Raw genomic sequence first — 14,528 nt, forward strand, 5'->3', positions numbered from 1 at the left:
GGAAGGATAGGAGGCAAAATGTACTGAGAAGAATGCAATCTGCAACAAATGCCAGTCATTTTTTACTGCCTGCTTAATATTGTGTGTTTTAAGTTGTGTGCCTCCTACCAGAGAGCTAATAATCACTGACAGACAGGGGTTTGCATTAATTGCAAACACACACGGGGGGAATGGGGGGGGCGGGGCGGAAGTCCCTAAATTGGTTATTTTCATGAGGAGACAGTACTGTACTGCTAAATGATTTTGACTTCAAAGCTCTTCATTCTCTCCCTCCCTAAATCCAAGCACGTACTTGGGAAGAAGCAGAAAAGCACCCGTCCTGCACGCCACGTTTGAGCAGAAAATTGCAGCTTGCTCCTAAGACTCTGCTATAAAATGTTTGGGTTGGAAAATTAAATTTGCACATTTGGTATTTTGTTCTTCTATCCCAGAACATGGGGGAACGGTCAGGGAGCATGGAGAAATAAGAACAAGACAAACTAATAAACAGACCTCCTGTTCCAAGCCCCACCGAGGAGCAGCACATCCAGTATTAGCTACACCCTTCGTATTAGGAAAGAGTTCGTGTCCTAGCAGCCCATTTCCACATTTGACAACTAAGTTTTTTGCCCCCTTTTAAGGCAATGGTCCTTACAAACAGAATTCAAACAGGTACACAGAATGCTGTACAGTCTACTCCCAACCAGAAGTGGACCAGCATGACCTCTGGTTTGACCACCTGTCAACTCTGCCCACCTAAACCAACATGTATGTAATAATTATGAGTTTATAGAAAATGGTTAAGTCAAGAAGCCAAAATGACCAGACAGAGAAATAGCTGTGTTACACAAGCAGAGACATAAGCACAAGCACCAGCACTCAACTCAACAAGAGTTCTCCTTCCTCCTACCCATCACCCATGAAATCTGCCTTTGATTCCTCTACTCCCTGAAAATGCAGATGACAAAACTGGAAGAAGTGACTGACAGACCAGAGGTGCGTCCTGCCAATTTAGAAGGACCCGGGCAGGTTGGAGAAATGGCCCAACTTATGAAGTTCAACAAATGTCAAGTCCTGCCCCTGAGGAGTACACGCTCCCAGGAAGTACACGCTGGGGGTGATCAGCTGGGAAGCAGCTTGGCAGGAAAAGACCTGGGGGTCCTGGTGGACACTAAGTTCATCATGAGCCAGCATTGTGCCCTTGCAGCAAAGGAGGACAACAGACTCCTGGGCTGTGTTTGGCAGAGCGTTGCCAGCAAGTCAAGGGAGGTGAAGCTTCCCCTCTACTCAGCACTGGTGAGACACATCTGGGTCCACGTCTGGGCCCACCAGCAGAACAGATACAGGTAACACTGACGCAAGCCCAGTGAAGGGCCACAATGATCTCAAGGGATGTGAGCATGTGACTTTCAGCAAGAAACCTGGGACTGCTTAGCCTGGAGAAGAGAAGGCTCAGAGAGACCTTCCCAACACGTACAAGCACCCAACGGGGGAAATAAAGAAGGCAGAGCCAGACTCTTCTCAGTGGTGCCCTGTGAGAGAACAAAGGTAAATAGAAGAATTTCCATTGAACATAGGAAAAAAAAAAAAAAACACAACTTTTTTTACTGTGAAGGTGACCAAACACTGAAACAGGTTGCCTAGAGGAGCTGTGGAGTTTCCCTCCCAACTACACACAGTCCTGAGCAATTCCACTCTAGCTGACCCTGCTTGTGCAAGGAGCTGGTCAAGGTGATCTCTGAGGTACCCTCCAACCTCTGCCTGTGATGCTGTGAAAATGGACACAACAGTAGCCTCTCTAGAGGGCAATAACATATATGCACGTAGCCACCTGTGAGAGTCAATAAGCACCTGTTTAGTTATAGGGTCTACACATAAAAACATCATGAGGCTTCCTATCCAGCAGCAGCTGTAGAAATCATGCTCTGTGGCACACCTAAGTTACTACTACAATAAAAAGAGTTTGCTATTTATTTCTGTGCATATCTTTTCATTAATATTTGAAAGAATTACTAAAAGTAACAGGCACAACATTTTAGACTGTGTTATTCCTTACAATTTTTCATCCTGAAGGATTCCAAGGCATTTCAACACCGTACAGCAACCACGACTGGGGCAAGACAAGCTGGAGGTAGTAAGGCCAGGAGAGACAAACCCCTGCTCTCATAACAGCTCTTGTGGGTTGCTCAGTGACTGTGAGTAAACGACTAAGTCTCCACGAAGATGAGAAACTAGAAGTTCACCCAAGACCTCCAAGTACCAGTTTCAAATGATAAAAGAGATGAGACACCTTCCTCAGAAGCCAAACCTCTCATTCTGAGGGATTCGGGGGAGCAGAGCCAAGGAAAACCTCTCTGAGGGCAATGCTTACCTTCTGAACGTGTTTCACATATCCCTGCTTTTGTATACAGCAATTATCAACCCCCTGAATCAGAGCTTTTCCATCACCCTTCATACAATACAACATAGGCTGCCCATTGATCTCCGAGCTGAAGCAACTTTTTTGTGTTGGGATGGAGGTTTGTGTGCTTCTCATCTTCCCACTGCGAGACCACGTCTGCCCCGCAGCAAGCGGCTCCCGCGCCACACTCCTGGAATGTGAAGGCAGCATTTGTTCATTGTACAACCGCCTTGTTTCCACATTTTCCTGAACAAAGGACTGAAATAGGGGGTATATGCGTCACAAGCCCGTCCTGAACGTTGCTCACCCTTTCCTGCACAAATATTTGTAAACAGATTGAGAATTAATGTCCAGCCAACCTAAGACCCTTCATAAAAAAAGGGTTTTATTGAAAACAGGATGGCAATCATTTCCCAGATACACTGCATATAGGCCTTTAAGATGAGAAACAACATACATAGCAGGAAAACAGCAACTGCAGCTGTGCACCAAGCCATTTTCTGAGATGCATAAAACATGGTGGCTTATTATTTTACAGCCCCCTCCTCCCCCACAAACACACTCTTCTCTTTAAAAAAAAAAAAAAAAAAAAAAGAAGTTTCTGGTCAGCACATGATAATTCCCCCAGGGTTAATTTACGCATAAAATACACAGCTTCACTAACACGAATAGCTCAGCAGTCCCCATGCAGAAGAAACTTCCTAATGTCTCTTTTTCTAGCAGCCTTGGAGAGTCTATATCTTACACATACTCTACTGAGATGCAGTTTGAAGCCCAGGGCGACTAAAACACTTAACAGCACAAGGTAAGAGATGGGGCCAGTATATCTCCCAACTTTGCTTCCATGCTCACCTTATCACTTTTGCTTCTCAGTGATTTCCATGCAGGGAGTCTGGAGGCAACGCCACACAGGCAAGACTCTTCACTTCTAAGAGGGGTTCCTGGGACTCTGTTCTTCCTCCAATTTTGGGGACAGTCAAGAGAAACTGGATCTGATTCACCAGGGTCAAATCAGGGTTTAGTGTTATGTTGCAATATCTTTCACATGTCACTGAACTGGCACCAAGAATGCCATTTATCTAGTTTTAGGAACAAAAATAAGTCCTAAATATTGAATATCAGCATCAGCCCAGTGGAACAGTGTCACTTGTGATCCAGCTGCAATAAAAATGGCTTTTAATGCGTAATGCAAAAGAACAGCTGTAGAGATGCTGGTGTACTACACATTGAAGAAAGGCCAGGAGTGGCCACCAAGGTAATTGAGGGACCTGGAGCACACGACACATGAGGAAAGGTGAGGAAGGAGAAAGGTAAGGAAGTGTATCTAATACCAGATTACAGAGTAGATAGAGCCAGGCTCCCCTTGGAAATACACAGCAAAAGGAGAGGCAGGAGACAAAATGTAAAAAGATAAATTCAAACTAATTTAACGGGGGGGAAAAAATACAGTAAGGTTGGTCAAACACTGGAACAGGGACTCAGACAGGCTGGCCAGCCTCCACCCTTGGAGATCCTCAAAACTCAAATGGATGTGCCTCTGAGATCCCTAATTCTTCAAACTTAGCCCTGAGTGGAGGGCTGGACCAAAGCCTTCCATGAGTCTCTTCCAGTCTAAACTACTACGAGTCTATAACCAAAGGATGAGAAAAGATGTAATGAGAATGTTTCTTAGATATTTCCTTTTCTGTTAAACTGAGTTTTACCTTAGAAAACTCAATGCTCTTCAGGGAAGTTCTCTGCATATCAGTGCACTTCTGTCTCTAGCACTTGTTACTTTTGACACATCGTGACTTCTGGACACCTCCACAAAGTTCTTCAGGGTAGATGGAGAAACATTCCCAGAACCCTCCTGAGCCCCAATGCCTGGAGCAAATCTTAAGAAGAGCCTTCCCACACTTACACAATACAAATAGTGGTGTTGGTCTTCAGGGTCCTTCAGCTGGCCTGCATTCTGTACCACTCAAGGTGAATATCTCATAACAAAACCAATCCTGATCTTAGAGCTCCCTAGAACCAAAGAGCCCATAGTAGTTCAAATACCATAAAAAAAAAAAAACCACGCTCCCAATAAGTGGAAAAAGGTAAATGTTGCAATAAAGGCTGAAAAGATGATCTGAGGAACTACAGCACACTCAACTTTGCTTCAGTCCCTGAGGAATTCATGAGTTGGGCCCTCCTGGGACACATTTTCAGAATATGGAGGAGAAGGGAACTGGGGACAACCAGCATGAATTTAACAAGCAGAAGTTATGCTGGCAATCAGACTGCCTTCTATGATAGCATGACAGGATTTATGGATGAGGGGAAAGCAGTGGGTGTCATTGACTTATCAAGGCTTTTGGCATGCTCTTTCACAATATTCCTGTATCCAAGTTTGGATGTCACAGTCTGGATGAGTGATCAGCTGGATGGGTAAATAATTGGTTGGGTGGTCACGTTCAGAGGGTCATGATTAATGAGTTGTACCCAACATGGAAGCTGGTAACAAGTAGAGAACCACAATGGGGGTCTGTCCTGGGGCCTGTCCCGCTTAGCATCTTTATCAGTGACTTGGAGGAGGCAACAGAGCACACTCATGCACTTTGCCGATGACACTAAGCTAGGGGAAAAAAGTCAACACACTCAAGAGCGAGGCCACTATCCAGAGGGTCTTGATATGCTGGAGGAATGGGCTGACAGGAACCTGATGAAAATAAGTAAGGAGAAATGCCAAGTTGTGCACCTGGGAAGGAAGAACCTCCTGCAACAACACACACTGGGGACTGACTGCCTGGGGAGCAGCTCTGTGGATTAGGACCAAGAGCCTTGGCAGACGGCAAGCTGAACATGGGCCAGCCGTCTGCCCTGGGAGCAGAGGCAGCCAACAGCCTCCTAGGCTGTATTAACAGGAATAAAGCCAGTAGATTGAGGGAAGTGATTATCCCCTTCTATGCAGCACTTGTTAAGAATATATCTATACCCTACATCCAGTTTTGGGCCTCCCAAATACAGGAAAGACACCAATAAAATGGAGTAAGTTCACTGGAGGTCAACAAGATGGTTGAGGCTGGAGCACTTGTCCCACAGTGGGAGTTTAAAAGAACTTGTTCAGTCTGGAGAAGCGACTGCTTTGGCGAGACCTAACAGCCACCTTCAATACCTAGCAGGAAGTCATGGAGCAGAGTAGGCTGCCCTGAGAGGTTCTGCAGTCTTGGTCCCTGGAGGTTTTCAAGACCAGATTGGATAAAGCCCTGAGTAACCTGGTCTGATCTTAGAGCTGACCCCACTTTGGGCAGGAAGTTGGACCAGAGACCTCCTTAGGTCCTATCCATCCTGAATGGTGTGATGAAATACTGATCAGATACAATATATTTTCCATTGTCAGGATTAACTGAGTCAGTCTCTTATTCTAGCCACTAAGAGTGGAATGAGATTGGGTGAATCAGGATGAAATCAGCTTTAAATGTAAAATATCAGTATATTTTCAGTGAGTAAGTGACGGTGCAGAGTTCTGCAAAGCCCTGGGAAAGCACGGCTGCTGTTCCTAACCTCAGGTGACAAGAAGTCTGCATCCGGGCTATTGTAGTAAACCACCCTTTTTTTTTGTCCCCCTAACATGTCTGTTTTCCAAGCTGAATATTTTAAGAATCAAGGCTGCCTGTGATCATATCTAGCCAGCTCAGAATGAACACTGATTTCTTTGCTGCTTCTTTGATCGAAGCCAAGTGGTTTTCTCATGGGTAATAAGGTCACAGGGTTAAAAGAGCAATATGACAATTACAAAAGTTAAATCTATTGCCACTACAGACAGACACACTACCCAGGGTCCATTAGCACGTAGTACAGAATGGTTATCACAGGTCACTGACACCAGTTCACTCTAATGGCTTTTCCTGTGTCCTTATCAATCCAGTGCACAAAGTGTCTCACCCTCAGCCTTTCCCTATGATCTCAGTGCTGTGTTTATAGCTATCTAACTGCACCAGGCACCAGTGGGTCAGCCAAGTCAGCAGACAGTGAGATATGCCAGGACACAACGATGGGACAATCTGCAAAGTGTCTGAGATGAACAAGGAGTTACCAGAGACTTCGAGAATGAAATTTTTTCCACTGCCCCCCCACCCCCTCCAGAAAAAAAAAGTTTTAAAGTTCCCAAGGACACTGAGGGAAAACTTTACAACCCTGATCTCAAAAATAGAAGTAAACCACAGACTTTCCATGGTACGGTTTGTGTTTCAGTATCAAATAAAAGAAACAAGTAGTGTTACAAAGAGAAAAAAGAGACGTTTTCATATGAAAGAGAGGGTTGGGTAGCTCTTATTATTTGAATTGTGGTTCCTATAAGAGGTTTTCTCATCCCTTGAAAGAAAAACTTCAATTGTTTTGCCCCGTTACCAAAGAACAAACATCTTGGTGGGGAGGCTGGAGCCTCCCTGGAGAGGTGGGGAGGGGGCAGGAACGACCGGCTGCGTCACAGCCACCATGGGCAAGCAAATGAGCAACCAGACCCACAATTTAATAGTCCATAGAGGCAGAAAATGGAGGATTAATGCAGGCAACACAGTCACTAGCACACTTCTAAGAGAAATTGAAAAAAAAAAAATTATTTAAGTGGAGGGCTGGGAGGAGACTAATGATCCGCTGCCGGATTTGTGGCATCTCCCACTTCAAATGAAATCTGCTGGGCTTGGAGATAGAAGTGGTATTTCCCATCCTCAGCTGAACAGTTCACCTTGAGTCCCTGAGCCGATGAATCCCTGCACAGCTTCTGAAATCAAAACGTAGCAATTTTAGCGATAAGCAAAAGTAAACCCTTGTTTCTCCTCTGAGGGCCGTGCTGGCTCTGCACAGCTAAGAGATATAAAACATTATATTCTTCACTAAACTAGGCAAGCAAAAACGTACCAAGTGGATACAGTCTATGCACAACACATGTATTTTAATATAGGAATTTAAGGACGTTTCTACATTGATTATTTTTAGGAAAGGGAGGGGTATTATTTGTTTTACATTTTTTTACCTTTCCTAATGTATTTTGTGCATCAAAGCAGTTTTAGGGTTATAGAGGCTTGGGGTAAAAGCAATACAGCAGATAAAAATGTCAGTGGCGAGATACAACAAATTTATAGTAAATACCTGTCAACTGCTATTTATCTAAATTATCCAGCTCTGGGATTCTCCAGAAATACTTCATCAACTAGAAGGAGGCAGCTACAGTTTTAAACCTGTATTTACATCAGAATCTGCTCTCTTTTTTTTTTTTTTTTGGACACTTGTTCTTTACCCTAAAATGACCCCTTTGTAGCTCGGATCAAAGAGCTGGGAGTGTCAATACCAGTGTCTTCATGAACATGTTAAGAACCTCAAAGTAATTGGTAACCAATTAGCATAAAGCTAAAAAAACCCACCTAGCTAAGGCAAACCCTAAATGAGTACTAACAGGCAACAGCACTGGCTGAAGCAGGAGCTTTAGTGACTTAAATCATCATCAGCTGCCTTTGAGACAACTCCTTGGGAGCACACTCTGTGTAAACCACTCTGGCTTTTTTTGGCTTTTTTTTTTTTTTTTTTTTAATTCCTTTCTGCTCTTCATTCACTCTTTGCTTTCTGTCTTCTTACAGCTTACAGGAAACATGAAACAAAAACTGCTTTTCATTTTATGTTATGTAAAGCAAAGCCATTCCCCATGTCTTGGCCTTGAAATACAAGGCACCCAACAGCTGTTCAGATGCTCCAGCAGATAAACCATCTGGCCCAAACCTCACCTTTCCTAATTTATTTTGGATATCGATCAAAGCAACTTAAGCATTACATAGACTTTGGTCAAAGACAACATAAAAGATAAAAAAGTCAATGGCAAAATCACTTCACTGAAATATTCTTGTTTCTTCTTTATATAATAATATTACCATTTTCAACAAACTTCTCTATTAACTCAAGGAAAAGATATACCTGATACCAACAGCCTAGCAGCCTAACCACACTGTAGATGAATGTCCTTAAATAGCACATCGCTGCTCAACAGAAACTAAGTGGGGTTTAGTGTTTAACATCAGCTAAAACTAGACACGGACTTTGGCCAACTGACCAAGGAGACCAGGACAGGCCTCAAGACTCCCATGTCCTGGCTCTGCTGCCAGCACCCCCCGTTCACCCTTTTATGAGATGCTCCTGGCATCTGAAGAACCACCATATCCATGGTTCCAGCTTTTTTTTTTTTCTTTTTTTTTTCCCCCTAAGAACAGTATACATTCGCCTAGTATTACCAGGATTCCCACCAAGACACTGAGGTTGTTCAGTGGTTACTGATTCACACCAGCTTGAAACCAAACCTGTCATCCGAAAAGCCTTTTTTCATGCAATTCAGAGTATATTTGCTGCATGCAGAAACCACAGGTAGGGTAAGGACTTGTTGTTCTAGGCACCATTTAGTGATGTAAACCGAAATCATGAAATCAAAGGGTTAGTTGAGTAAAGAAAGGCTATCCGTGTGTACAACTCCATGTATAATAAACAAATACACTCTTGTGATGTTTTGTTCAATATCTGCAGATATTCAAAGCCTCTCCTACGCCCATTTCTTCCTCAAGACACCCTCAGCCAGGCCAGTCCGTTTCTCACAAGAAAAGGAATCTCAGATGAATAGTCCCATAAAGCATCCCATCAGAGCCTGTCCTCCCTGGAGCCGCCACCACGCCAAGGTCCAACTCTCAATTAACCCCCGCCTGACCTTCCTTCACTTTCTTTCCCCCTCCTCTGCCCTTCCTGAGAAAGTTCAGCATTTCCTGGAAAAGTCTCCTTGCCTGTTTGATATTGTACTTCGCCTTGGTTGCTGAAGGAAGGATTTACAGGTGCCTGGCCCCCTCTGTAAGACCATGACCGAAGGCTGACCTCCCGTTACAATATGTGAACTTCTGCCCTGCTGATAAGGCTGGCAGATATGAGTAGGATTTTTCAAATAATCCTTTGGGAATTTATAAGCAGCACAGCCATAAAACCGAGGTGACTGGAAGGTCGATTTCACTAAAAATAATAAATATCTCAATGTTTATTCAACGTGGGCCTTTTTAACTGCAGGCCAAGCGTTTAGATAACGCTATTGTAAATGACAAATATTAGGATTTTTTGGTAACTATTACATTATGATCCTTCCGTCTGACACTGATGTGGCTGTTTCCCTCGATGCTTGCTGGATCTCTGACATTGTTCAACCTAAGTTGGGCCTAGAAAGCCTGGGCAGGATTCAATCACAGGTCAGGAAAAGGGCAATTTTCTTTTCAGCAGCCTTTACTAGGGTCAGTTACCTTTTTCTCTTGCTCCTGTCTCACCAACACACCTTCTTTAGAGTTCTGATGTATCTTTTTCTCACTACTAGGGCTATTGGCTGAAATAGAGAAGGAGTAGGGGAGAAGGATTGAACGATCTCAGCTTAGGATGGCGACAGAGGATGCTAAACCACTGGCACGAAACTCCTGTACCAGGTCTAACTTCGCCATCACCAACTCCACTGCACTATTCCCACCTCCAGCAGAAGACAATCCCATCCAGATCCACAGAGCTCTGCCCATGAAACCTCTATTCTAGAAACAGTGTTTCCCTAATACGCTTTGGAGGACTGATTGCTATTTCAGATAAAAAAGTAAAGCAACAAGACAACAACAAAGCCCCAGTGTAGAAATAAGACCATTTCAAATGTGCAAAACTGTTACATCCACCAGCAAAAGCTCTTCATCCTTTTCATAACAGCTTTATGTATAAATACACAGTTAAATAAATACCCTTGCATAAAACAAATGTAGGTAAGCTACACAAATAGGATTCCTAATGCTGTTTTCATTATACATATTCTTCACTGAAGTTTCTCCAAATAAAGTGACACTTTGAAATCCACAAAGCATTTCAGACCAGTTGTAATCTTCAATTAGCACACTCCCTGAACCGGGCTCCCAGCGCCGGGTTTGAGGAGGAGGTTTTTGTCCAAGATAAACAGAGTAGCACATTTTGGGTAGGTTAACTTTTTCATTGCAATAAAATATCATGGCAATGTAGCCAAATTACATAACTATTAACAGATGAGGGCACAAAAAGATTTTATATAAGTGTTTTTTATGACAATTCTTTTCCTTTTGCAAATTCATTTGTATGTATTGCTGGAGAAACTGGCTTTGGAAGTGCCTTGAAAACAATTCTCTCACAAGCCTGGCTCCGCCGTGGAAAGGGAGGAAAGCTGTGAACAGAGTGCTCCTTTCATCTGCTGCCTGGGCTTCAGATTGCTCAACCGCAGGAGAAAAGCCCCCTGAAAGCTCTGACTCTCCAAAGGACGTTAAAGAATGTATGCAAACAACACAGGTTCTTTGGGTCTGCAGATGCAAGACTCATATGCTGTTGGAAGCATCTCAGACATTAAAAGCTGAAGGGTAAGCTACAAAGGGCATCTTATCTGCCCTTGTTATAAATAAGTAAAAAAAAATCAATACCTTACGTACTCATAATGCCTAGGAGAAAATGTAGCTCACCTAGCAGCCTACGCCTGCAGAGATGGGAGCTCTCTTGAGAAGTTCTCAAGAACATGACACGGTTCAGAGTAACACTTTTTAGCCAATAACCAAACATAAACACAGAACAGTTTCACTTTGGCTGTATTTTTCAGTGCATGCAAAGCCTAATTATTGGGAAACTGGGAGCGATACAGTCAAATGGTGGATTTGGCGGGACGGCAGCAAATCTGCTCCTGTCGAACAATGTCTAAAGAGCTGCAAAATTCTCCTAAGCGCAGCAAACAATACATTTAAAATCAATTTCTCTCCCTGCCTGCAACTCCTCCATTTGCACTGAATAATGAAACTACTGTGGTCAAACAAGAACTCTCAGAGGAAAACAGCCTGACCAAGAAAAATGTATATTGTAAACCCAGGGTGTGCAATAGTTGGGAGAAAATATCCCTTTATATTTCTGTGGCCTGCATGAAGTAACTGTGTGGTTTTTATCAAAACACATCCATCACTGGCCTACTTTCTACTTCAGGTAACGCACTTCCTAGGTAGGTGAACATTAATAAATGTTTTGCAACCACCTCCTTCCAGCAGCATCAGCAGAATGAGCTGCACCCCACCATCTTCTTTAAACCACAGTCCAGTGTCAGCACCAGTCTCACAGGCAGCACAGAGTTACTTACCAGGACAGAGTATATGTGCAGGCATCGGTACACCGGTGAGAAGTCCACTAGGTCTTGGGCCCCAGGCACCTAAAAGACAGCAGGAGAACAGTGTGAAATACACAGAAAACCTATAGGCAAGTGCAGCTCTAAAATATCACATATAGGTAAGTGTAACTCCAATGCATGCAGGTTCAACAGAGTGACGACAAGATTTCAGATATGTAACAATTAGGTTGATTATTGTTATCTACCTATATCTGACTATATTTAATTTTTTTTTAAAGATTCTCAAAGTAGGAACATTTCATTTAATGTTGCTCTCACTCTATTTATACTCCCCTAGAAAATCACATTGCAGCATTTGTCCCACTGTTAGCCAGCCTCGCAGAGAATTCATTTAACCATAGGGTTAAATACAAGCTCAAGCATCCTGGCACAAGCTGTTCTGGTACTTATGCAATGGGATGGGCTGGGGGGGAGGGGGGAGGCAGGGGAGGTGTGGAGATGGGACAGGACAAAGCACACTTATTCTCAAGATTTCTAGTTTGATTTCTTTAAAAGCATAATTTTAAAAAAATTTTTTTTTTCTTAAAAACACGCCACACAGACTCCACCACCTTTCAACAACATAGTGAGTCTAGCACAGGGACAAGGAAGAACATTTTTGAAGGGTGGGACAGAGGGAGGGAGAAAGGAAAGATCAGAGAAGAAATTTACATACAAGAAGCTTGTGTCCTTTGGATATGTTCGAGCCAACACAGCATTAAGCTTGTTGGCCAAGGCATAAAGCTAAGGCAACCCTCCTTCTCCCCCAAAATCCATAGAGGAGGGGAGTGTTCTGTTGACATGTGGTGGAAAAAAGGGGAGAAAGATGAAAGGGACCAATGGACAGGCCTGGGAAACATGTTTATTTTATGTATTTTTAATTATGCTAAAAAGAAGGTAGGATGAAGAAGAGAGAAGTTTCTAGCTGGATGAGGGTATGCAAGCCTCAACCAACGCTGCCCAAAGCACCTGGGGCAAGCGGTCCTACTCATCTAAAGTAATGGCTTCAAGCAGGGGAATGCAGAAGTTATGGGCTGGAAAGAGAAAATAGGGGATTTTGTTAAATAGCCTCCTGTGCAATGTGGAACTGGAGATGTTAAGGAATCTCCTTCATGCAAAGAAACTCAGCACTCAACACTACATAGGTTCCTGCTAAGAACTGAAACAATGAAAGAAGCTACAGAGATGGACAGAGCAGCAACACATGGTGTGGGAGCATCTCATCTCACACCACCAGCATTGCTCCAAGACCCCCCAGAACTTGACAGTCTCAACCTGGTGGTGCAGGGAGAACAAAGCAGCCAGCTCAGTGGAAGCAAGGCAATAAAGAGTTGCACTGGCGTATGGCATGAGCTTGCTCATCCATCTCACTGGGCATTTTCTCCCCCTACTTGCACCAAGCACTCCATGTGCCATTTGAGCAGCTCTTAGAGACGGACAAGGTTGGCTCACCAGGAAGGAGGAAGGTTTCCAAGTGAGCGATGAGCCTGGCATTGCCCGTGTGACACTTTCCACGTTGAACCCAGCTGTTCAACATGCCGTAGCAGAAGGGTTACAGCTGAACTGAGAGTGAGCAGCTGTGAAGCACAGCTCACCAGTCTCGCTAACATCTCTTACCTTTCATAAGACTGTATTTGACAATTGCAAACACTAGGCAGCAGTTTTATTGTGTTAATGACAATTTTATCATGTCTTCCTGGTCATTTATTTCCCATTTGCAGTCTCCCGGGCCTTCTAATGCTCCCTAAAGAGCTCCTAAATCCAGATTTCAGCTAGTTTGTGGATACAGATTTTGCCTTGCTGTATTCCTCCTGCATAAAGCATAACTCGTCTCCAGTTGGTAAAACAGTAAAACACGTCTGGCTCAGAAATCCCTGATTGCAAAACTGCTGGAGATCACTAAAGCAGACAGGAAAGTATCGGTACTCGCTCGACCCAGCCATCCTCCAGCGACCACCATCAGCGTGGGGAAGCTGGACTGGATGGACCCGAGTCCACCCTGTGTTTTTCTAAGGGAGGAGAAATCTGTCATCCCTTCACAATATCATCAAAGCAGGCGATGTTTTCCTATGAATTTGAATTCAGGATCAAACGGGTTTGCTCCTCTTGGATTTGGGACACTAGTTGAACATGGTCCACGGAGAAATATTTCTGATAAAGATTTGTGAAATCAGGATATTGCCAAAAACGGAGCTTACTCCCCCAGAGAAATTCTTTCAAAGCAGACTGCAACATTTTCACAGTCTCTGATCTTCTGTAAAAACTTTTAAGCCCACACACACACACTCACAAAAAATATGCTGGACTATTCTGCAGAGTTAACATCTCTGAGACATGAATAGCTTTAAAATTGCTAATCAAGGTAGAACACTATCAGACGTGGAAGCACAAGTCCTGGACCACCAGAAAGCTTCTGCAAACAGAAAGACATGCACCCAAAACCTGTGCTAGGATTTTATGCAAGGTATAAACCTACAATACATTTTAAGGAAAAAACAGACCACCTCTTCCACATACAGCCATTGCCCTACAACAGAAGAAATAATAATCCTATAGTTTTAAGTCTTTCCAGACTAACCCATATAGGCCACTAAATATACAGAATGTATGAAATTATCTCTGTGGCTAGTTTAACACATTGCACAATTTAAACATATATAAATATCTAAATATGTAAATATTAGATAATATATAGATATTAAGACATATCTAAAAATTCAGGCTTAGCACATCCACTTTAGCAGTGACTCGGTTTTCCTAGCCAAAGCTGCACCACCAGCGTTCAAAAAAATAAAGAAATCTTTGATTTTTGAAACTCGACGATGAAATGAGCACTAGAGCCGCCTCAACAACAGGACTGATTACTCCCCTGACATCTTCCCTTCAGCCTAATCTTTTTTTCTTTTGACTTGCAGAACAAAGAATTTATTCTTCTTGTCCAAAATTTTCCCAGTCCACAAAAGATCA

At 43.3% G+C, this 14,528-nt stretch overlaps 1 protein-coding gene across 8 annotated transcripts in view; it reads right to left on the minus strand.

Moving 5' to 3' along the window:
- EXOC6B (exocyst complex component 6B) overlaps nt 1-14,528 on the minus strand; it is a 313,712-nt gene that overhangs the window by 140,027 nt on the left and 159,157 nt on the right. For all 8 annotated transcript variants that reach the window (XM_074587160.1, XM_074587157.1, XM_074587165.1 and 5 more), the window contains one exon: nt 11,535-11,603. In XM_074587160.1, the coding sequence (XP_074443261.1) occupies nt 11,535-11,603 (69 nt within the window). The remainder of the gene's footprint in view (nt 1-11,534; nt 11,604-14,528) is intronic.

The sequence above is a fragment of the Larus michahellis genome, chromosome 5 (genome assembly GCF_964199755.1).
Source record: "Larus michahellis chromosome 5, bLarMic1.1, whole genome shotgun sequence".
Taxonomy (NCBI): domain Eukaryota; kingdom Metazoa; phylum Chordata; class Aves; order Charadriiformes; family Laridae; genus Larus; species Larus michahellis.